Source organism: Hyla sarda, chromosome 12 (genome assembly GCF_029499605.1).
Source record: "Hyla sarda isolate aHylSar1 chromosome 12, aHylSar1.hap1, whole genome shotgun sequence".
Classification (NCBI taxonomy): domain Eukaryota; kingdom Metazoa; phylum Chordata; class Amphibia; order Anura; family Hylidae; genus Hyla; species Hyla sarda.
In genome coordinates, this window is record NC_079200.1 from 72442353 (window position 1) to 72465340 (window position 22988).

General features: G+C 45.8%; 1 protein-coding gene across 9 annotated transcripts in view; it reads right to left on the minus strand.

The window, feature by feature from the left end:
* SPO11 (SPO11 initiator of meiotic double strand breaks) overlaps positions 1-22988 on the minus strand; it is a 274209-nt gene that overhangs the window by 11371 nt on the left and 239850 nt on the right. For 8 of the 9 annotated variants that reach the window (XM_056548964.1, XM_056548965.1, XM_056548963.1 and 5 more), the window contains 3 exons: positions 10781-10847; positions 10300-10408; positions 10112-10198 (listed from right to left, as the gene is read on the minus strand). In XM_056548964.1, coding sequence (XP_056404939.1) covers positions 10112-10198; positions 10300-10408; positions 10781-10847 — 263 coding nt within the window. The remainder of the gene's footprint in view (positions 1-10111; positions 10199-10299; positions 10409-10780; positions 10848-22988) is intronic. The other variant, XM_056548968.1, reaches the window with a different exon arrangement.

Below are 22988 nucleotides of genomic sequence, written 5' to 3' on the forward strand. Positions count from 1 at the left end.
TTCGTAATCATCTTGAATGCCCAAAGGGCTAGGGACCACTCCCCTGGGTCTATCAAGTGTCTGCTTAAGAAGTCTGCTTCTAGATTCAATGCACCTTTGAGATGAACTGCAGTGATGGAAAGTATGTTGTTTTCTGCCCAAGAAAATATCTGATTCGATATTGACATTGACTGGACCCCCTGATGACAAATGAAGGCCACTGCTGTCCGATTAAATTAAGATGTGACTATTCCTGCAACTGTTCTAACTCCTGGAGCGTCATCCAAATGGCCAGAAATTCTCTGAAATTTGATGATTTTCTTGCAGTCTGAAGATCCCACCTTCCTTGGACTGCCTGGTAGTCTGAGCGGGCTCCCCACCTCCATGCGCTTGCATCGATAGTTCTAAGCAGAGGGTTCGTATGAAACCAATTCACTCCTTTTTCCAGTTCTTTTGGGGATAGCCACCACTTTAGCTGGTTCTTTAACTGTAGGGGGATGACTACTCTCTTCTCTAAAGTCTCTTGAGACTTGTTCCAGATGGAAAGTGTCCATTTTGTAGAGGCCTGATATGAAACTGGGTCCAGGCTACTGAGGGAATGCAAGATGTCATATGGCCCAGAGTGGACATTGCTGTCCTGATTGAAAAGGAGCGCATGAATAGGAACCGAAATATTAGAGCACAAAGATTTATTCTCTTTTGCATCCGGAAGAAAAAAGGACAGAGCTCTCGAATCTAAAAGGGTACCCACAAAGATTTTTTTGTGACTGGGGAGAAGATCTGATTTCTCTAAATTCAGGATCCAGCCTAACTCCTGGAGAACTATAATGGCTCTCTCAATGTGAAGTTCCAATTGAGGAACTGAATCTGCCCCTATCAGAATGTCGTCCAAGTAAGGAATAATTAGAATTGATTCCTTCCTGAGAAGGGCTATCACCTCTGCCATGACTTTGGTGAAAATGGGAGGGGCAGAGGAAAGGCTGAATGGAAGACAAACTAAAAGTGGCGGATGCTGGACGAAAAGGTGATTTTAAGGTTGAACTTTATCTGGGGGGAACCCTTTTGTCTTGTCTGCCGCTCTTTCTAATATAGTGTCCATTTCAGGACCAAATACAAATTGACCATGGAATGGAAGAGAACAAAGCTTGTTTTTAGATGCCATGTCTCCAGACCAAGATTTCAAGATTTTAACCAAAGTACATGTCTAGTACTATTAGACAAAAAGGCAGTGCAGGCAGATAATTTTACTGACTCAGCAGAAGCATCAGACAAGAAATTAGTAGCCATTTTTAGCAGAGGAAGGGATTCTAAAATCTGCTCTTTGGGAGTATCAGACTGAATATGAAATTCCAGTTGATCCAACTAAACTCTAAGCTACACAGGTAGAAGCTGTATCCTCACAGGTTTTCTTTAACAAGGTACACTTGGCTACTTTTGAGAGGTATGTTTGGCTACTTTAGCCACTGGGACATCAACTTTGGGTATAGCGTTTCAAGAGCTAGATTCAGAATTGCTGAAAGGGTAGCGTCTTTTGGGTACGCTCACACGAGCGGATCCACAGCGTACTTTACGCTGCGGATCCGCCGCTGAAGGACCCTCTGTATTCTGCCTTCACATGTGCCTGCTCATAATGGCAATACTCCGCTATGTGCAGACACACTGAAAGCCCATTTTTATGGTGGGGGTCAGACTACTGGGACCCCCACCAATCCCCTCGGTTCAAGTGGCTCTCCAGCTGTTGCTAAGCTGCAACTCCCATCATGTCTGAAAAGACTCAGGAATTAAGGAAGTTGCCGTTTTAAAACAGCTGCAGAGCCACAGAATGGGGTAAATTGTCACCCATCATCACTACGGAACTTACAAGTGACTCCAGAGCTGATGGGACAGTCAGGAGAACACACAATTATATCAGTGACCTGAGTGATGTCTTCTCTGTTGTCTTTCCTTTCCTTCTTTATCTGGTCCAGACACCAGGTCTTCTTCCAGCAACATCTTCTCTGCAGAGTCTGATGCCCGGACATCATAGGCTTCTCACATTGTCAGCAGATCCTCATCTTCTATATAAAGACAATATTCATAATAACACATTATAATTCTGCCAAATACTGTACCACCTGAATATAATACTGCCACGCACTGTACCCTCTAAATATATCATTGCAACACACTGTACCCCCTGAATATAATACTGCCTACCACAGTACCCTCTAAATATATTATTTCCACACACTGTACCCCCTGAATATAATACTGCCATACACTGTACCCTCTAAATATATTATTGCCACACACTGTACCCCCTGAATATAATACTGCCACGCACTGTACCCTCTAAATATATTATTGCCACATACTGTACCCCCTTAATATAATACTGCCACACACTGTACCCCTGAATATAATACTGCCACACACTGTACGTCTGAACATAATACTGCCACACATTGTACCCTCTGAATATAATGCTGCCACACACTGTACCCTCTGAATATAATACTGCCACACACTTTACCCCCCGAATATAATACTGCCATACACTGCATACCCTTCATCCCATCCTCTGTCTTATCAACACCCCCACCCCATGCTTGGTTAGCTTATCACCCCAATGCCCCCTCCCCTCCGCCACATCCTCGCTATTCTCATCACTCCATACACCCCACCCATCCTTGGCTCTTCACTCCCGCACTCCATATTATTCCCCCCCATCCTCAGTCTCATCATTGCAAACCCCCCATCCTCAGTCTCATCATTGCAAACCCCCCCCCCCCCCCCCCCGCAACTCATCCTCAGACTCATCATCATCATTGAACCCCCCCACCCCATCCTCAGTCTCCTCATCATTCTACCCTCATCATCATCATCATCATTGCACCCCCCCCCCATCCTCAGTCTTCTCATCATTCCACCCTCCCCCTCCTCATCATCATTGCACCCCCCCACACACCCCATCCTCAGTCTCCTCATCATTCCACCCTCATCATCATTGCACCCCCCCACACCCCATCCTCAGTCTCCTCATCATTGCACGCCCCCCAGCTTCCCCTCCTCCTCCTCATTATTATTCCATCCCCCCCCAACACCCCGTCCTCAGTCTCCTCATCATTCCACCCTCCTCCTCCTCATGATCATCATTGCACCCCCCACACACACCCCATCCTCAGTCTCCTCATCATTCCACCCTCCTCATCATTGCACCCCACAGCATCCCCTTCTCCTCATCATCGCATTCCCCCCCACCCCATCCTCAGTCTCCTCATCATTGCAACCGCCCCCAGCCCCATCCTCAGTCTCCTCATCATTGCAACCCCCCAGCCCCATCCTCAGTCTCCTCATCATTGCAACTACCCCCCCCCCCAGCACACCCCTCCACCTCATCATCAATGCAATCCCCCCCTTCCCTGTCCTCATTCTCCTGCTCATTAATATTACATCACCCCAGCACCCAATCCTCGATCTCCTTACCTTCCTGGAAATCGGCGTTGCTGCAGTGTGAGGATGCGGAGAAGGCTGCTGCTCGTGTCACTCTCGCGTTGCAGGGGTCAGAGGCTGTGACACGTCATACAGAGGCTTGGCGCAGACGTGCGTGCCTACGCGGTGCACGTCTAGTCCCATGAGCCCCTGGCCTGTCAATCCAACCCGTAAAGTATAAAGCCTGATGGGCTGTATTTGTGTGAGGGGCAGAAGTAATTATCGCTCCCTGCACTTCCAGGTGGGGCTTATTGGGAACAGGTGGGGGTGTGTGTGTATATAACTTCCCCTCTCCTACAGGGGCAGAGCACGTGATGTTTGTGGAACCCACCCAACCCTCCCTTATTCTATTCCTTCACTATAGTGCATGCCCTCTATACGCGGTTATGGCACAACTCAGACCGCTATGCTAGGGTAAAATCTTGTATAGGTATGTAGGCAATCTTTCCTGTCACTAGTACACGTATGGAGCCCCGAACACAATTATTTTTAAAGGGCCCGCCGCTGCCAGCACTATTACCTGCAAACGACACGGGCTCTTTAAAAATCATTTCCGGGTTGGATTGACAGGCCAGGGGCTCATGGGAGTAGACGTGCACGTCTGCGCCAAGCCTCTGTATGAAGTGTCACAGCCTCTGACCCCTGCAACGCGAGAGTGACAAGAGCAGCCTGTCAATCCAACCCGGAAATTATTTTTAAAGAGCCCGCGCCGTGGTCCCTGCCTGTTGCTGCAGCATGTAGCATAGTGTAGTGGCAGGGAGGGGGGCCGCTCCTCGGCGGCCTTTTTGGCGGCTGGCTGGGCCTATTTTACTGTAGGGGCCTGGAGCTGCAGCTCCATCAGCCCCTACGTTAATCCGGCCCTGTCCTTAACCACGGAGGCAATACATGTTTTACATAATGGTTTGGATGAAGAATTAGAAAAATCCTTATAACACATTAAACACTTTTTAGGTTTAGATTTTTGCTTCGGTTTAGCGGAAGTAGGTGCAGGATACTTTATCTCCCTGAAATACAAGGAAGAGAAGGATCAACACCCATCAATCGAAGATAGGCCAAGGTAAAAACTCCTAAGGTCCTCAGTACTCACGGATCCTGAGACCGCTGGAGGATCTGGAACCTTTGCTGGTGAACTCATAATGCAGCCTGGGAAAATCCAAAGCTGGAATCTGGTAGAGCAGCTTCCATACAGGAGAGGGGCTCTTTATAGGAAAAGGCCACCCTCTTGATTTGAAATTGATTCGACCCTCTTGATTCGAAGCGGCAGAAGTGAAGTCAGATGCCAGTATTCCGTCCGGAAGGAGCAACAGCAAAATCCCTGTCTGGAACTCTGGAGCGCTCGTGCGAGGCCTGAGAGTTCTAGGCCGTCCCGGAGGAAAATGTCACGGAATCGCGCGTGCTTCCGGACCGGGAAGAAGAGCTTCACAGCTTCGATCCGGCCCTCCTCCATACTCCCCTGTCCGGATGCTCTGAAGCAGACCGGGCTGATGGGAGACAATGAAAGGTGGGCCCTACACCAGGTTCCCCGAGTCCACTAGGCCCCGGTAAAGCCCTCTTCTTTTTTGCAGAAGACATAGTCCCCCACACCTCTCAGGACTTCTTCCCTCAAAGGGACAGGAAAAACACTGGTGTGGACAGGAAGGGGTGAAGAATTTAACCTCAGTGTTTTTCCTGTCCCAATCAGGAGGAGTTGATCTCAGGGGTGCTGAGATCAATTCCTCGACAAAAATTTACCACTATCATAGAGTAGAATATGTCACGAAAAAAATCTCTCAGAATCAGTATGATAGGTAAAAGTTATTAATGGAAAAAGTAACACAGGACAGAGTCCTTAAGGCCAAAATGAGTCTTAAGGGCTTAAACACACAATTTTTTTTTTGTGGGGAGGGGAACACAAAAACTGTATCATGAAGAACCACAAAAGAAAAACATGAACAAAAATAAACAGTACGCCCTGCGCCCGCTCCCGCGATATAATGGTAGCCGGGACCCGGGGCTAATAGCGCGCGTCACTGATCGCGGTGATACACGCTATTAACCCTTAAGACGCGGCGATCAAAGTTGATTGTAAAAAATGTTTTTTTTAAATCATTCCCGGCAGCTCAGTTGGGTTGATCGGGACAAGTGTCCCGATCAGCTAGGACGCAGTAGGAGGATCCTTTATCTGCCTCCGGCACGTCTGATTGGTGATTGCTCCAAGCCTGAGATCCAGGCTTGAGCAATCGACCGCCGATTCTGAATTTTTCAGGGACCAGTTCAGTTTTGAAGTGAATTTGAGGGTCTTTATGTTAGAAATATGAAAACTGCACACCCAAGGTATTCAAAATGACATTCAGAAAGTTTGTTAACCCTTTAGGTGTTTCACAGGAATAGTAGCAAAGTGGAGGCGAAAATTCTAAATCTTCATTTCTTACACTAACATGTTCTTGTAGATCCATAGTTTTTATTTTTACAAGGGGTAAAAGGAGAAAAAGCCCCCCCCCCCCAAATTGTAACCCAATTTCTCTCGGGTAAGGAAATACCTCATATGTGGATGTAAAGTGCTCAGTGGGTGCACTAGAGGGCTCAGAAGAGAAGGAGCGACAATGGGATCTTGGAGGGTGAATTTTGCTGAAATGGTTTTTGGGGGGCATGTCGCATTTAGGAAGCCCCTATGGTGCCAGAACAGCGAAAAACACCCCACATGGTATACTATTTGAAAAACGACACCCCTCAAGGAACGTAGCAAGTGGTACAGTGAGCCTTAACACCCCACAGGTGTTTAACAAATCTATATATATATAAAACTCAACGTGTGTGTGTGTGTGTGTGTATGTATGTTCCACAAAAACTTCCAAACGGCTAAAGATATTAACATGAAACTTTGCACACATGTTACTTATATGTCAACAACAAACATAGGATAGGTGATTTAACCCTTACTCATCCCCATTTGCCAGGGGCAGTGTTTATGTTTAAAGTCCTATACAAGTCTATGGGAAATATATGTTACTGCATAACTTCCAAACGGCTGGAGATATTTCGATAATACTTGGTCACATGTTACTTATATGTCCACTTAAAATATAGGATAGTTCATTTAACCCTTAACTACCCCCATTTGTGAGGGTCAGGGTTTTTGTTTAAAGTCCCATGCAAATCAATGGCAAATGTATGTTCTCACATAACTTCTGTACGGCTGGAGATATTTCAATACCTGGTACACATATTACGGGTCAGGGTATGAGGTCGGGATAGGAGGTGAAGATAGGAGCACGGTATAGGAGGTCGGGATAGGAGGACGGGATAGGAGGTCGGGATAGGAGGACGGGATAGGAGGTCGGGATAGGAGGACGGGATAGGAGGTCGGGATAGGAGGACGGGATAGGAGGTTGAGATAGGGGGTCGGGATAAGAGGTGGAGATAGGAGGACGGGATAGGGGGTTGAGATAGGAGGACGGGATAGGAGGACAGGATTGGAGGTCGAGATAGGAGGTCGGGATAGGAGGATGGTATAGGAAATCGAGATAGGAGGATGGGATAGAAGGACGGGATAGGTGATCGGGATAGGAGGTCGACATAGGAGGATGGGATAGGAGGTCGAGATAGGAGGTCGGGATAGGAGGTCGGGATAGGAGGTCGGGATAGGAGGTCAAGATAGGAGGACGGGATAGGAGGTCGGGATAGGAGGACGGGGTATGAGGACGGGGTATGAGGACGGGATATGAGGACGGGATATGAGGACGGGGTATGAGGACGGGATATGAGGATGGGATATGACAACAATATATGGGGATGGGATTTGAAGTCAAAAGCTTCCTCCTTTGTTAATTTTCCTCCCTAACAAGGATTAGGAAGGAAAAACTGGGCAACGCCGGGTATTCGGCTAGTTTTCTATAAAGTTGGACGTGAAAATTACATTTTTTTTTTTTTTTACTAAAATGCTGATATTACCCCACATTTTTCATTTTCACAAAGGGTAATAGGTGAAAATGTCCCCCAAAATTTGAAACCCCATTTCTCTCGAGTAAGGAAATACCTCATATGTGGATGTAAAATGATCTGCACTAGAGGGCACAGAAGGGAAGGGGCGACAGTGGACTTTTGGAAAGCGAATTTTGCTGAAATGGTTTTTGGGGGGCATGTGACATTTAGGAAGCCCCCATGGTGCCAGAACAGCGGAAAACACCCCACATGGCACACTATTTGGGAAATTACAGGGTAAGGGTGTAGTGTATATGTAGTGTTTTACTCTTTATTTAGGGTTAGTGTAGTGTAGTGTAGTGTTTTTAGGGTACGTTCACACAGGCGGGGATTTACAGTGAATTTCCCACTCAAACTTTAAGCGGGAAACTTGCTGTAATCCCCCGCCCATGTGAATGTAAGAGCAAAACTACAACTCTCAGCATGCACTGACAGACCGTGCATGCTGGGAGTTGTAGTTATGGAACAGCTAGAGGCACACTGGTTGGGATTAAGAAACACTGAGTTAGGTAACGGACTACCGCAGTGTTTCCGCACCACTGTCTGTTTCCTAACTCAGTGTTTCCCAACCCATGTGTCTCCAGCTGTTGCCAAACTTCAACTCCCAGCATGCATGGTCTGTTCTTGCATGCTCGAAGTTATAGTTTTGCAACAGCAGGAGGGACACTGGTTGGGAAACACTGAGTTAGGAAACAGACAATGTTTCCCAACCAGTTTGCCTCCAGTTGTTGCAATACTACAACTCTCAGCATGCCCGGACAGCCGAAGGGCATGTTGGGAGTTGTAGTTATGCAACAACTGGAGGAGAACAGTGTAGTGGTCTCCAAACTGTAGCCCTCCAGATGTTGCAAGACTTCAACTCCATGCACGCTACAGTTTGGAAACCTCTGTAGTCTCCAAACAGTGCCCTTCCAGATGTTGCAAAACTAGAACTCCCAGCATGCTGAGACTGTCCAGGCATGCTGGGAGTTGTAGTTCTGAACCTCCTAGAAGCAGCAGTGAAGATCACTTTACGGCAGTCTTCACTGCTGCATCTGGGACGCCGCTGCCTCCTTTCAGACGCCGGTCCTGGTCCCCGCGATCGAGGTAAGGGCCGTCGGTCCCCGCCATCTTCCCCCGCTCTGCCCCGACATCCAGGGGCGTGCATAACGGGGGATCTCAACTGACATCCCCGCCCCTGTCCTGCGATTCGCTGATCAGTACTGATCGGCCAATCGCAGGGGATAGGAGGAGGTGGCACTCCTGCCACCTCGCTTCTATCCTTTAGGATGATTGGGCTGTCTCTGACAACTCCGATCATCCCTATTTTCCGGGCTATCGGGTCATCAGAGACCCCATCAGCCCGGAATCGCCGCAAATCGACGATCTGGGTCTCAGGACCCCCACAGGCATTTGCATGGGATGCCTGCTGAATGATTTCAGCAGGCAACCCGTTCCGATCCCCGTCCGGCTAGCAACGGGGATCGAAATTCCCACGTGCGTACAGGTATGCCCTTGGTCCTTAAGCACCGGGACACAAGGGCTTATCCATATGCCCGTGGTCCCCAACAGATTAAAAAGCTATCAAAAAGTCCGAACAAAACAAAAATGGTACCTGCATGTAGTTATTATTTTTTTCAGAAGTAATACAAAAATCAAACCTATATAAATAGGGTATAATTTTAATCATATGGACCTACAGAATTAACATAAGATTCCATTTAAAAAAAAATAATTCTACTGTGTAGAAACGGAAGCCCCCAAAAGTTACAAAATTGCGTTTTTTCTTCAATTTCATTGCACAATGATTTTTTTTTTTTTGTTTCGCCATAGATTTTTGGGTAAAATGACTTATGTCATTACATAGTAGAACTGGTAGCACAAAAAAATAAGCCATCATATGAGTCTGTAGGTGCAATATTGAAAGGGTTATGATTTTTAAAAGGTGAGGAGGAAAAAACTTAAGTGCAGGGGGTTATGAATGTATGACAGAGGTCATAGGTGCTCTGTTGCAGATTTCATCTAAAATACAGGACACCATCAAGGACAATTGAAGTCAATAGAGTCTATCATTCCCCATCGGTGTCTGGTTTTATATTTCCATTTTAGAAAAATGGAAAGGATGGTTGTATAAGGAGGCCTAAGGCTTTGTTCACATGGCAGAATTTCCTCATGGAAATCCGCATGGAAATTCTACATGTGTTTATAGCCTACTAACTTCATTGGGATTCTGCAGTCCCATTCACAGTGCAGAATTTTCGCAGCGGACGTTCCGCAGCTAAAATTCTGCATTCCGCAAAAATATTAGTCATAAATATGTCATGTTTTATATTTTTGCGGCATTCAGCTCCAGAAGCCCATTGAAGTGAAAAGGGATATTTTTCGCAGCAAAATGCGTATTTCGTGTGAATTTTGTGGGGAATTCGCAGGAAATTTAACTTAACCAATGGATGAAAAGCGCTTTTTTATCCATACATGCAGAATACATGCAGAATTCATTAAGAAATTCTGCAGAAATTCCACTTAGATGCAGAAAGATGAAGAATTCTGGCCAAATTAATGTGGCGGCGGGATTCTGCATCTATGCAGAATTTCTGCCCTCTGCACATGGCAATACTGTAATACTGTAAAGTGATTTTACTCTAAAATCCGAGTGATGGCGACCTTTGTTTCTCCCCTGTTGCTGAATTACTAAAATGTTCTGCCTGCAGGAAATCCTTACCGAGGTGCTACCGCTGCAGTCCACTTTAGTCCCATCTTCCTCTATATAAAGCAGGTTGCCAGCCACACAGCCCTTGGACGTGGAAAGCTGGGAAAGAAAATCCATTCTGGCATTTAATAACAAATTTTGTTTTTATTACAAATAATAAACATTAAAAATAATAAAATAAGGCTGATCTAAGTACATACAATATGTAAGCTTCTTCTTGGGACCTTCAACATACAGGAAATATCTGTCACTATATTGTCTACTGTAGCCTGGCTTCCATAAAGCTGAACATTCTCATAAAATATATCCCTGGGGTTAAGAAACACATAAAGACTTATGTATTAATGACTTATTTATATTGCAATCTAAGGCTTCCAGGCCTTGATACAGATCAGACAAGGGCTCCAACTGTCACATGACATTTCAAATACTATTGTCCTATATTTGGCAGAGATTCATGCCCTCTAAAGCACTAAGGCCTGGGCTTCACTGTAACCTCTGTTCACCTTATAGCAGTGGCTTTCTAAATGTTAAAAAAAAATTAAACTCCAAGCATACTGCTGTCAGAGCATGCTGGGAGTTTTAATTTTCAACCCTCTGGAGAAACACAGGTTGGTGAATACTGCCTTATATATACACCACAACCGATCAAACATTTATATGTGTAGGGCATGAACCTACCTCTTGGTGGCGTATGTATTGGTTTGCACAAGTTTGTAGATCACAGACAAGATTTTCATGGTCAAGGCTGAGGATAAAATTTGGATTGTAGAGAAATAGTATTAGTAACACATGCACTACCCCTTAATTCCCTGGTTGAACTTGATGGACATATGTCTTTTTTCGACCGTACTAACTATGTAACTAAAGGTGTTTTAACCACTTAAGGACGCACCCCTTTTTTGCAAATCTGAACACTGTCACTTTAGGCTGCTTTCACACTATAAAGTTCACCCGTTAATAAACGGCCGTTATAATGTATTGTTAACGGACATTTAATAACGGGTGAATTGGGGGGGCGTGGTCTGCTGGCGATGTGAGAGGACGTGTGTGGCGGAGCTCCTGCTTAACTATCCGGACTGTCCTCCTGTAACAGCCCGCAAATCATCCTGTACTTGCACCCACCTGCTCCTGAAGGTCCCCGGCTGCCTCCGGTCCTCACGGGAACCATGCTGGGCGGACGCGCTGGCCGCAACAAGCAAAATAAGTCCTCAGGCCTGTTAACTCCTTGTGCCCAAGATGGCGCCGGCGCTTCCCCTCGACTCTCTGATGTGGCGGTGCGCCTGGAGCGCTTCGCCCATACGCCAGCAGCGCTGAAAAGCGGGACTGATGGCTCCGGGGCTGCTGACTGGGAGGCTGCTTCTGATGCCTCTAAAGATTGCCCTGAGACCATGGAAGCCGGTGGTGCTCCCCGGAACCCTCCTAATCCACGCCATGGACAGGTCAGTGGGGCCATTATACAGGAAGCGCCTGCTGCGGCCGCTGCAGGGCGTTCTACAACTTCCCCCCGGGCTGAACCCACTATGAGAAGATATCTATGCAGCAGTCCTAGCCCTTGGGGCTGACACAGGGACCATTAAGGAGGAAGTGTCCCTGATAAGACACGACCTCCGCCGCACTAATGAAAGAATTACAGCCCTGGAGGACAGAGTGGGGGATGTAGAAGATAAATTCCCTGGTGTGCAAAGAGATTTGGGCCGCGTGATCCATAATGTGTCCCTTCTTATTGCCAAAACGGATGATCTTGAGAACCGCCTCAGGCGGAACAATCTGCGGATCATTGGTGTCCCTGAGCGAGCTGAAGGCAAGGCTGTGGGTGACTTTTTTGAGAACTGGCTTACCACTAAATTTGGGAAGGACACCCTGTCACCTTTATCTGCGGTGAAACAGGCGCACCACGTTCCTTTCCGTGCTCCTCTGCCTGGTGCTCCGCCTCGCCCAATCCTGTTGAAGGTCCTACACTTTAAAGACAGGGACACCATCCTGCGGGCGGCTCGTGATCACCCGGATCTTACCATTGATGGGGCACTTGTATCCATATTTCCGGATTTCTCCAATGACGTACAGAAGAAGAGGGCTCAATTTATGGATATCAAGTGAAGACTTAGAGCACTGAATGTCGCATATTCTATGTTGTACCCTGCTAAACTACGTGTAGTGGCTCTGGGCTCTACTCATTTGTTTGAAACTCCCCGACAGGCTGTGCAGTGGCTGGACTCTAACGAGGCCCGCATTCGGCGCAATCCTGATGGCGATTGAGGCGGCGGTCTTAATTATGAGCTTGGTTGTTTCGGGACGCTACGCTGTTGCTTGATCCTGCACATAGGGGGGTGGGGGATATTGTTATTTTGTTGGTTGCTGCTTTATCCTTCACGAACTATGGTGACTTGTGACTTAGCCGAGTGTTCTCCTAGGGGTGCTATCGGTTTCTCTGCTGTGGCTGTTTACTAGTTCTCCTTTATTGTAAGCAGGTGGCTTGTTCCACTGTCACCTTCTTGGACTTTATAGCTCCTCCCGGTTGACGATTAATATGGACCCGTTGGTCTCCCATGCTGGAGACAATGTTGGCTGTTTTTTTTTCTTTTTATTGTGTTATTACTATGTACCAAAGAAATGCTGTTTTGTATGTTTTCATGCTATTAACATGTGATTTTTTTCTTTTTTTTGTACCGTGTGCAGCTACTGTGTGTTATTTTCTCTGAAGGGTTCCTGCTACCTAGCCCGTCGATGCTGGGGAGACACTGTGAGTTGTCCTGCTCTATGTTTGTCTGTCCTGATGGCTAATACTGTTTCTTTCCTTTCCTGGAATGTGCGAGGCCTGGGGGATGCCAATAAGAGGTGTGCGATCTTCCAGTATATGCAAGATTTCCAACCGGGCATTTTTTGCCTTATGGAAACGCACCTTGTACCGGATTCAGTGCGAGTCTTGAACCGCTCTTGGATCTCTCAGGCCTTCCATTCCACCTACTCTACTCATGCTAGGGGAGTGTCTGTCTTAGTACAGCCGTTATGAAGCGGATGGGCTTTGGATCGTCATTTTGGGTAAAACTTCGGTATTCTGGTCCGAGGGTGAGGGTTAGGGCCAATGGGGGCCTCTCTGAGTTTTGCTCTGGAACGAGGCAGGGATGCCCTTTATCTCCATTACTCTTCTCCATAGCGATTGAGCCTCTAGCGTCTCGGCTTCGTTCCTCACCGGACTTTAAGGGGTTTCCCTGGCGTGATGGGGAAGAGGAGTGGGTCTCGCTCTACGCTGATGGCCTATTATTGTATACTAGTGATTATGATTCCTCTATTAACCCGATTATGTCGATAATTACCACCTTTGGAGGCTACTCTGGCCTCACGATAAATTGGGATAAGTCTGTGGTTATGTTCTTGTCTCCTTCCCTACAAGATTCACCGTTGCCCTCTGTCCCTCTACAGGTTGTCAGCAGGTTTAAATACTTGGGAATTATTATTTCCTCCAAAATCAAAGACTACATTACTGATAATTTACTCCCCCTGTTGGCCAAGTTCCAGAAGAAGGTAGACACATGATCCCGCTTGCCCCTCTCGGTGGTTGGTCGCTGCAACTTGATTAAAATGATTTTAATGCCCCAACTCCTCTATATACAGCACAATTCTCCCGTCTGGACACCAGTCCTGTATTTCAAGCGGATCAACAGTCTTTTCCGCTCGTTTATATGGAAGGGAGGATGTGCACGGATCCGTCTGGACACGCTCCAGCGCAGTAAGCTGGATGGTGGCCTGGCTGTTCCGAATCCGTATATTTACTTTCTAGCTTCCCAGGTGCAACACTTTAAGGGTTGGGGGTCGGTGGATGGGAGTTTTTTTTTTGGAAGACTGGTGGAGTGGATCTCTGGACAATACCCTCCACTGAGTGCTCTTGAGTTAGGCCCTCGGGCCAGTCCTACTCACTCCCTTCCCACGCTCTCCCTGATGGTACGGGTGTGGGATACTGTCAAGTCTCTTCTTCAGGTGTCGGGTTTTACTCCCTTTACTCCCCTGTGGTGCAATCCCCAGCTCCCAGAGACTTTTCGTCTTGAGGGGTTCTCTCCGTGGTTGGCTGCCGGCATGCGTACCTTGTCTGATGTTGTGGTTGATGGTGTTGTTCTTCCCTTTTTGGACCTGCAGACGAAATTTGACCTCCCTCATAGGTCCTTTTATCAATACCTTCAGCTACGACATGCCTTGGATAGACAACGTACAGTGACGCCTCTGTCTCTACCCATAGTCTCCTTCAAGATATAGGAGGGGTGGGTAGTCAGTGGTGGGCCATTTTGTTGTCTTATCGTACCTTGTTAGATAAACACTTGGCAGCGTTCCCCATCTTAGTGAGGGACAAATGGGTAGCAGAGGTGGGACCCCTTACGGACGATCAGTGGACGGACATTCTGGAGACTGTGCCTCTGCTTTCGCTTAGTGAACCTAACCGTTTGTCTCAATTGTATGTTCTCCATAGGGTGTATCGTACACTGGCATATTTTTATATAAGATAGGATGGCGCTCCGACTCTACATGCCCCAGATGTTCAACGGACGATGCTGACTTACTACACATGTTTTGGGGTTGTAGGGAATTGGGGGAGTTCTGGCGTGAGATTGTGGCCCTGATTCAAAGGGTATTTTCCATTACTATCCCACTCACTCCTGTATCGTGTGTGCTGGGTTATTTGGATGGAAATCAGGAGGACGGCGATGCTGTCCTTGGCGTCCAACGCATTCTATACCAGGCGCGCAAAGTCATTGCTTCGCACTGGACCCATGCGGCTCCACCCACGATACAGGAATTTATAAATAGGATGAATGCCATTATCAGGTTGGAGAAAGGGGTGTATTTGAAACGTAATGCACTGGCTAAATTTGAGCGGATCTGGGGGCAATGGCTTGATACACCGGGCTTACCCGCAGTCGTTCTTCTACAATTGTGCAGGGGTCCTATGCATGCCTTCTTTTTTGCTGGCTCTACTTAGTCATATCACTACTTGTGGGATGGGAAAGAGTTTCTATGTATTTTGATGTTTCACTCTTGTACCTCTCATTTGTCCCCATTTGCTGCTATGTCTTTTCTACCTCCCTTTTATGTTTCACCTCTCCTATGACTATTGTTTCCTCCTTGCTCCCTCATCGGCCGGACTTTTCTGCTTCCCCCTTTTTTGTGTTTATCTCCTTTTCTTTTTGATGACTAGGTGTCTCCCCAGGGCATCTCAATTCTGTATAACCTTTGGTATATCTTATAGAGAGAATTTTTGCTGTATTGGATTTACCCTTACACATGACGCTGCACACAAATGTTTGTTGTGGTTATCTTTTTTGTTTGTATTGTGTGTTTTTTTTTTTTTATTGTTTTGACCTGTGAAGCAGGATAAAAAGTGTTTAATAAAAACGATCTGATTTAAAAAAAAATATATATAAATAACGGGTGAATTAACGGATGCTAACGGCTGAATAATGCCTGTCCAAATAACAGCCAAATTCATCCGTTAAGACCCGTTATAAAATCCGCCATGTACGGACGTTTTAACACCTCTGCCTACAGACTCCCACAGCCAGGACTACTACCACTCCCATCATGGAACAGACTTGTTCCCATGATGGGAGTAGTAGTTGCCCTGCTGCAGAAGTCTGCTGGTGGCTGGGGAGGTTACATTAGTGTTTGTACTACTACCCCCATCATGGAACAGAGTCTGTTCCATGATGGGGGTTGTAGTACAGGGGCTGAGGGATTGATCGCACTGGGTCTCACTTCTGACACCCGATCCGAAGTTATTAAGCAGGGGAGCGGGCGGCATGCTCTGCAACCCTGCGATGTACACAATGTATTTTTTACTTTCATTTTTAAATTCCCCGCTGGGAGCCCTGAATGGCCGGTGCTGAGGAGCCAATCAGGGATCCCAGCGGAGTTTTTAAAATGGACAATGTGAGGGGACATATGTATATTAAAAGTGTTGTGGGGGGGGGGGGGGTGCATAGAGTGCTATATATCTAGCGCCCCCAGTGCATTAATAAAAATATGACCCCCGCCATTGCATTTATATGTATACATCTATACATATAAATGTATATATGTGAATGGTATATCTATCAGAACGCATCCAGCAGCCGCCGGCCAGATGATCCTTATAGATATACTATTCATTCATAGCGTCGGCGGCTGCATATGTATATAGATGTGCTTGGGGGGGGGGGGGGGGGGAAAGACATATAGCATTATCTGCCCCACACTGTGCTTCTAAATACATATGCAGCCCCCGCTCTATGAATGAATAGTATATCTGTCAGCATCATCGGCTTATAGCTTATACTTATATAATCATACTTATAGCGCATTTGTGCAGTTCTATATGTGATATCTGTCAGCAGTGCATCCAGCAGCCGTCCGGCCGATGATGCTGACGGATATACTATTCATTCATAGAGCGGCGGCTGCATATGTATATAGAAGCACTGTGGGGGGAAGATAACGCTATATGTCTGCCCCCCCCAGCACATCTATATACATATATGCAGTTGCCGGCGCTATGAATGAATAGTATATCTATCAGCATCATCTGGCCGGCGGCTGCTGGATGCGTTCTGATAGATATACCATTCACGTTAGTCATGACGGGCTATAACGGGTGATAACGGGTAAACGAAAAAACCCATTGACTTAAATGGGGTTGTTTAACGGACGTTAATAATTATTTTTGAAACGTACACTTATTAACGGGTGAACTTCATAGTGTGAAAGCACCCTTATATATTAATAACTCTGGGATGCTTTTTACCTTTCATTCTGATCCCGAGACTGTTTTTTCGTGACATATTCTTCTTTATTTTAGTGGTAAATTTCCGTCGTTACTTGCATCCTTTCTTGGTGAAAAATCCCAAAATTTCATGAAAATTTTAAAAATTTAGCATTTTTCTAACTTTGAAACTCTCTGCTTGTAAGGAAAATGGATATTTCAAATAAATTATATATTGATTCACAAATACAATATGTCAACTTTATTTTGGCATCATAAAGTTAACATGTTTTTACTTTTTGAAGACAGAGGGCTTCAAAGTATTGCAGCAATTTTCAAAATTTCACGAAAATTTCAAAATTTTAGTTTTTCAAGGACCAGTTAAGTTTGAAGTGGATTTGAGGGGCCTTTCTGTGAAAAATACCCCTCAAAGTAATTAATATGACATTCAGAAAGTTTGTTAACCCTTTACGTGTTTCACAAGAATAGCAGCAAATTGGAAGAGAAAAATCTAAATCTGCATTTTTTACACTAACATGTTCTCCTAGCCCAATTTTTATCATTTTTAAAAGTGGTATAAGGAGAAAAAGCCCCCCCAAAATTTGTAGCTCAATTTCTCTCGACATCATGGCTCAAGAGGGAAAGAGCAACTGTGGGATTTTTTTAAATGAATTTTGCAGTCATGGTTTTTGGGGGCCATGTTGCAATTAGGAAGCCCCCATCGTGCCAGAACAGCAAAAAAAAAAAAAAAACACATGGCATAATATTTTGGAAACTACACCCCTCAAGGAATGTAACAAAGGGTATAGTGAGCCTTAACACCTCACAGGTGTTTGATGACACTGCGTTGAATTTGGACGTGAAAATGGAAAATATTATTTTTAACACTAAAATGATGGTGTTACCCCAATTTTTTCTTTTTCAGAAGGGGTAATAGGAGAAAATGGACCCCAAAATTTTAAGCCCAATTTCTCCCGATTAAGAAAATGATATGTAGACTTTAATTGCTCTGCTGGCGCACTACAATGCTCAGAAGACAAGGAGCAAAATTTGGCTTTTTGAAAGAGAATTTTGCTGAAATAATTTTTGGGGGTCATGTTGCATTTAGGAAGCCTCCATGGTTCCAGAACAGCAAAAAAAAAAAAAAACTCTCCAGAATAAGGATATACCCCATATAAGGTGGTAAAGCACTATGGGGGTGCAAAACTGGGCTTAGGAGTGAGACAGCACCGATGAGATTTGAGGCCTAAAGTGGTGATTTGCTTTGAAGCAACTGCAAACTCCCAATGCTGTTGACTCTGTGTCCCATGACCCATTTTTTGGAGGAAGAAAAATAAATATCGGGGGTATTGGGAAAGAGGTTTTTTAAAAAAAAAAAATTTTTTTGGGGGGGAGGGGAGGGTTCTAAATTTGAGTGGTGGTGTCCTTCCCAATCCCCCTCTTGCGATACACACTGCATTTTTTCTGGGGGCCCACAGTTCCAGAGGTGCTCTGACCTGCTCTTTGGCGGTCACCAAAGATGAGGGCCTTTAGAACTTCCTCTTGGAACAGCAGGTATGTGTTGCCAGTGTACTGGGACAGTAGAAAAGCCATGCCTGTGTTTTCCGCATGCCATTATATGGCTTGAGGACTTGATCAGAAAGATCAACTCCCCCTATATACCGATTGTAGTCCAGAGTACAATCGGGCTTGAGGACCAGTCCCACGGTACCTCAAACAGGGACAGGTGTGCTGCCTGTCCCATAAATTGTGGTGAGCATAAGGACATCCCTCTTGTCCTTATTCCTGACCAGCAACAGGTTTTCATGGGTAAGGGCACGGGACTACCCCGGGGGATAGGAATGTGGAGAGGATAGGAAGGAAGGCCTCTTTGATCCTTCCGCACGGTAACACAAGCAAGCGTGGATCTGGCGGAGAGGGATGTGAAGAGAGGGATACTAGTATAAAAGTTATCCACGTAAAGGTGGTAACCTTTATCTAGCAATGGGCGCAAAAGGCCCCAAACGATTTTCCCGCTAACACCCAGAGTGGGGGGACATTCTGGGGGTTCAATATGGGAATCTCGTCCCTCATACACCATAAACTTGCAAGTGTAACCTGAGGTACTCTCGCAAAGTTTATACATCTTCACGCCATACCTCGCCCGCTTGGATGGGATGCAATGCCGGAAGCCGAGTCTCCCCTTAAAGCTGATGAGAGATTTATCAATAGCGACCTTCCTTCCAGGGACATAGGCCTCCCAAAATTTGGCCCCGAAGTGATTGATGACCGGCCTGATTTTATACAGGTGGTCATACGCGGGATCAGTTCGGGGGGAGGGGGGACATACCGCATTATCAGCATAATGCAAACATTTCTGAATGGCCTCGAACCAGGGATGTGCCATGGCTATACTGTAGAGCAGGGTCTGGTAAAGAACGTCCCCACTCCAATATTGCCTTACACTGGGTTTTTCGACTAGGCCCATATGCAGCATGAGGCCCCAAAATGTCCTCATTTCAGCTGCATCGACTGGGAAGCCACCGGGCCTAGCTAAAAGTGAGCGCGGGTTTGCGGCGACAAACTGTTGGGCGTACAAATCTGTCTGCTCAACCATCAGATTGACAAAGTCGCCACTGAAATAATAACTAAAATAGTCCATTTCAGTGAATCCGACTATTTCAATCTTGATTCCTGAGTTGCCAACAAACTCAAGAATCACGGGCTCGTGGTCCGCTGGCTGAGTCCAGACAAGTTCTCCGGTAAGGGGCACCAGTGAACTTGGCTGGGGCGCTTGACTAGTATGAGCGCCAGGGGGACTCATACTAGCATGGGGCACAGGGCCAGGAGCAGAGGACGTTTGCAGTCCCGCATGGCGGCGTCTCCGCCGCCTTGGTGGCTCATCATCAGAACCAGATGATGAGGAAATATGGAAGGTGGGGACTTCCTCATCCTCTGTGTCGCTTTCAGTGTTGGAGGCAAGTATGGCATATGCCTCCTCTGCTGAAAACGCCCTGCGGGCCATTTCCCTACTCTGATGGGGATGGGAGTGTGTTTATGTGTGTGGGGTAAACTTTATTTGTGTATGTGGTGTGGTGCGAGACTACCTCCCTAACCTGCCCTAACAGAAAAAATATAAAACTAAAAAGGGAAATATAAAACTAAAAAAACTCTTAACCATGCAAAAAATGCACCCGCCTGAACCCCCCAAAAAACAGCTGATCAGTGATAAATCACTGACAATGGTGGGGCAGGCCACACACAGAGGTACGATCCGTCAACAAACCACAGGCCTGCTACTGGTGGCACAACCCGCCTATAGGTGCCAAAAAAAATAAAAAGGGGATATTTATTTGAGGACCTGTGGTGATGTCACGATCATGTGACTTGGGGACGGAGCTAAAGTTTCCGGAGCAGCCAGGAGAGCAGAGTGTATGTGGTGAGTTCTTCCTGCAATCTGTTGGTGTGAAGTCCCTGTATACAGCAGTGTTTCCTAACCAAGGTGCCTTCAGCTGTTGCAAAACTACAACTCCCAGCATGCTAGAGGCACCCTGATTGGAAGACACTAATATATATGAGTCTGATGAATGGTCACGTGACCTGAAACGAGTGCCGTATGTGTTCTTATCCTGCTCTGTGTTTTAACCTCCAATAAATCTGAAGATTATACAGTGCTGGTTCCTGCCTTTCCTTGCTTGTAATTTGTGGAGATTGCCGTGCGGTAGGATCAGGAGAAGTTGACCTTTCCTTTCTGTTGTCTTCACTAATATACAGTTATATACATGTGAGCTCCAGAGCTGCGCTCACTATTTTGCTGGTGGGGTCACTGTGTACATCAATGTTTCCCAACCAGGGTGGCTCCAAGTGTAGCACAACTACAACTCACAGCATGCCTAGACAGCCAAAGGCTGTTAGGCATACTGGGGGTTGTAGTTTTGCAACATCTGGAGGCTGGTGAGGTCACTGTTTACATACATTACATTACTTATCCTGTACTGATCCTGAGTTATATCCTGTATTATACCCAGAGCTGTACTCACTATTCTGCTGGTGAGGTCACTGTATACATACATTACTTATCCTGTACTGATCCTGAGTTATATCCTGTATTATACCCAAGAGTTGTACTCACTATTCTTCAGGTGGGGTCACTATGTACATAGATTATATTACTTATCCTGTACTGATCCTGAGTTATATCCTGTATTATACTCCAGAGCTGTACTCACTATTCTGCTGGTGAGGTCACTGTGTACATACATCACATTACATGTCCTGTACTGATCCTGAGTTATATCCTGTATTATACTCCAGGGCTGTACTCATTCTTCTGGTAGGGTCACAGTGTATATAAATTACATTACTTGTTGGAGGTTGATGTCAGTGAGCACTTAGTGGTGATATTGGAGGTGATGTCACCGGTGAAGTCAGGGGGTGATATCTGAGCACTCAGTGGTGATGTTGGGGGGCGATGTTAGTCAGTGGTGAGATTAGGAGATGACAGTGAATGGGGTAAATAAATAAAAAAATACCAAACTCTAGAATTGCTGCTTTTTGGTCACATCATATACCATAATTTTTTTTTATAAAAAGCGATCAACAATACCCATCTAAACAAAAATGATACCGATAAAAACTTCAGATCATGGCATAAAAAATGGTGTTATAGGGTTCATAATGGAAAAATGTAATGCATGTAAATTTTCTCACAAAAAGTAGAAAAAAATAACAAAACCTACATTAATTGGGTATCGTTGTAATCACATGGACCTACACAATGAAGATAATGTGTATCCGTAAAATATATATTGCGTAGAAACGTACCCACACCCCCAAAACTTTGCAAAATTGCCTTATTTTGCTATATTTTCTTTATGAATTGAAAAATGTATTTATTGTATGTGGGCAGGGAATCTATATGGGTGTGGGTGCATGTGGGGGGGCATGAGTTGTCAGTCCACTTCTGCTAGCCGGCAACAAGTCTCAGTGGGAGGGGAGGGGGGACGGTCTTGGGGGCCCCATCATACTGAAGTGCCCCCTCCCTTAATCTGGCGCTGAACACTGCCACCTTCCAGTACAGTATGGTTGATGATTGGTGGTGTATATTACACCACTGCTCATCATCCTTATCCAGGTCACGGGGTCACATGCGACCCCCATGACCGGAATCACAGCAGATCACTGGTTTGTACTTACTGGCGATCGCCGATATGGAGGGGTTTTAGGACCCCCTCCGGCGATGAGCTGGGATGTCTGCTGAATGACTTCTGCAGGCATCCTGGTCCGGTACCGTTTGGCGAGCGGTGGTAACCGGAATCGCCGAAAATCGCTGGTCTGAATTGACTGGCAATTGCCGACATGGAGGGGTCTCAGGACCCCCCTCGACGATGTGTCGGAATCCTTGCTGAATGATTTCAGCAGGCATCCTGGTCAGGTCCCTGACCGGCAAGCGGCGGGGACCGAAATTCCCAGGAGCGTACCTGTACGCCCTTTGTCCTTAAGCACTCTGGATGCAGGGTGTATGCATATGCCCTGCGTCCTGAAGAGGTCAAAGGGATACTCCGGTGAAAAACAAAATTGTTTTATATCAACTGGTGCCAGAAAGATAAACAGATTTGTAAATTAAAAAAAGAGAATAAAAAATAACCAACCCCTGAAGGCTAGTATCAGACAACCTGATACATGATAAAATAAATATACTACAATAAAGATTTGGACCGTGCTTCAATTTGATGATATAGATATCAAATATTTATTAAATTACACAATTAGTACAATTAAGCCTCGTAACACAAGGCCCTTGTGCAGAGGTAATAAGTGTTAAATAAAATATAATCTAATAGAACATGTATCATAACATAATACACACACTGATATATAGCACCACTATTAGGTATCAAGAGTAATAGATCTTTTGATGATCCGGCATCTGATCAGAAAATAGACTGGTAATCCACAATAGGATATAGTTTCAAGGAAATATATAGTAGATGGAGATATAAAAAGAACGTAGAATGTCCAGCGCAGTGTAGGTCCAACGAATTCACTTTATTAGTTAAAACCCAGGATACATGGATACAGCAAAGTGACGTGTTTCGGCTCAAGGGGGAGCCTAAGTCATACAAAGTGTGTACAGCAGAGTCAGTCTTTTATAAGGCAGACCATGCCAGGTACCTCCCCACG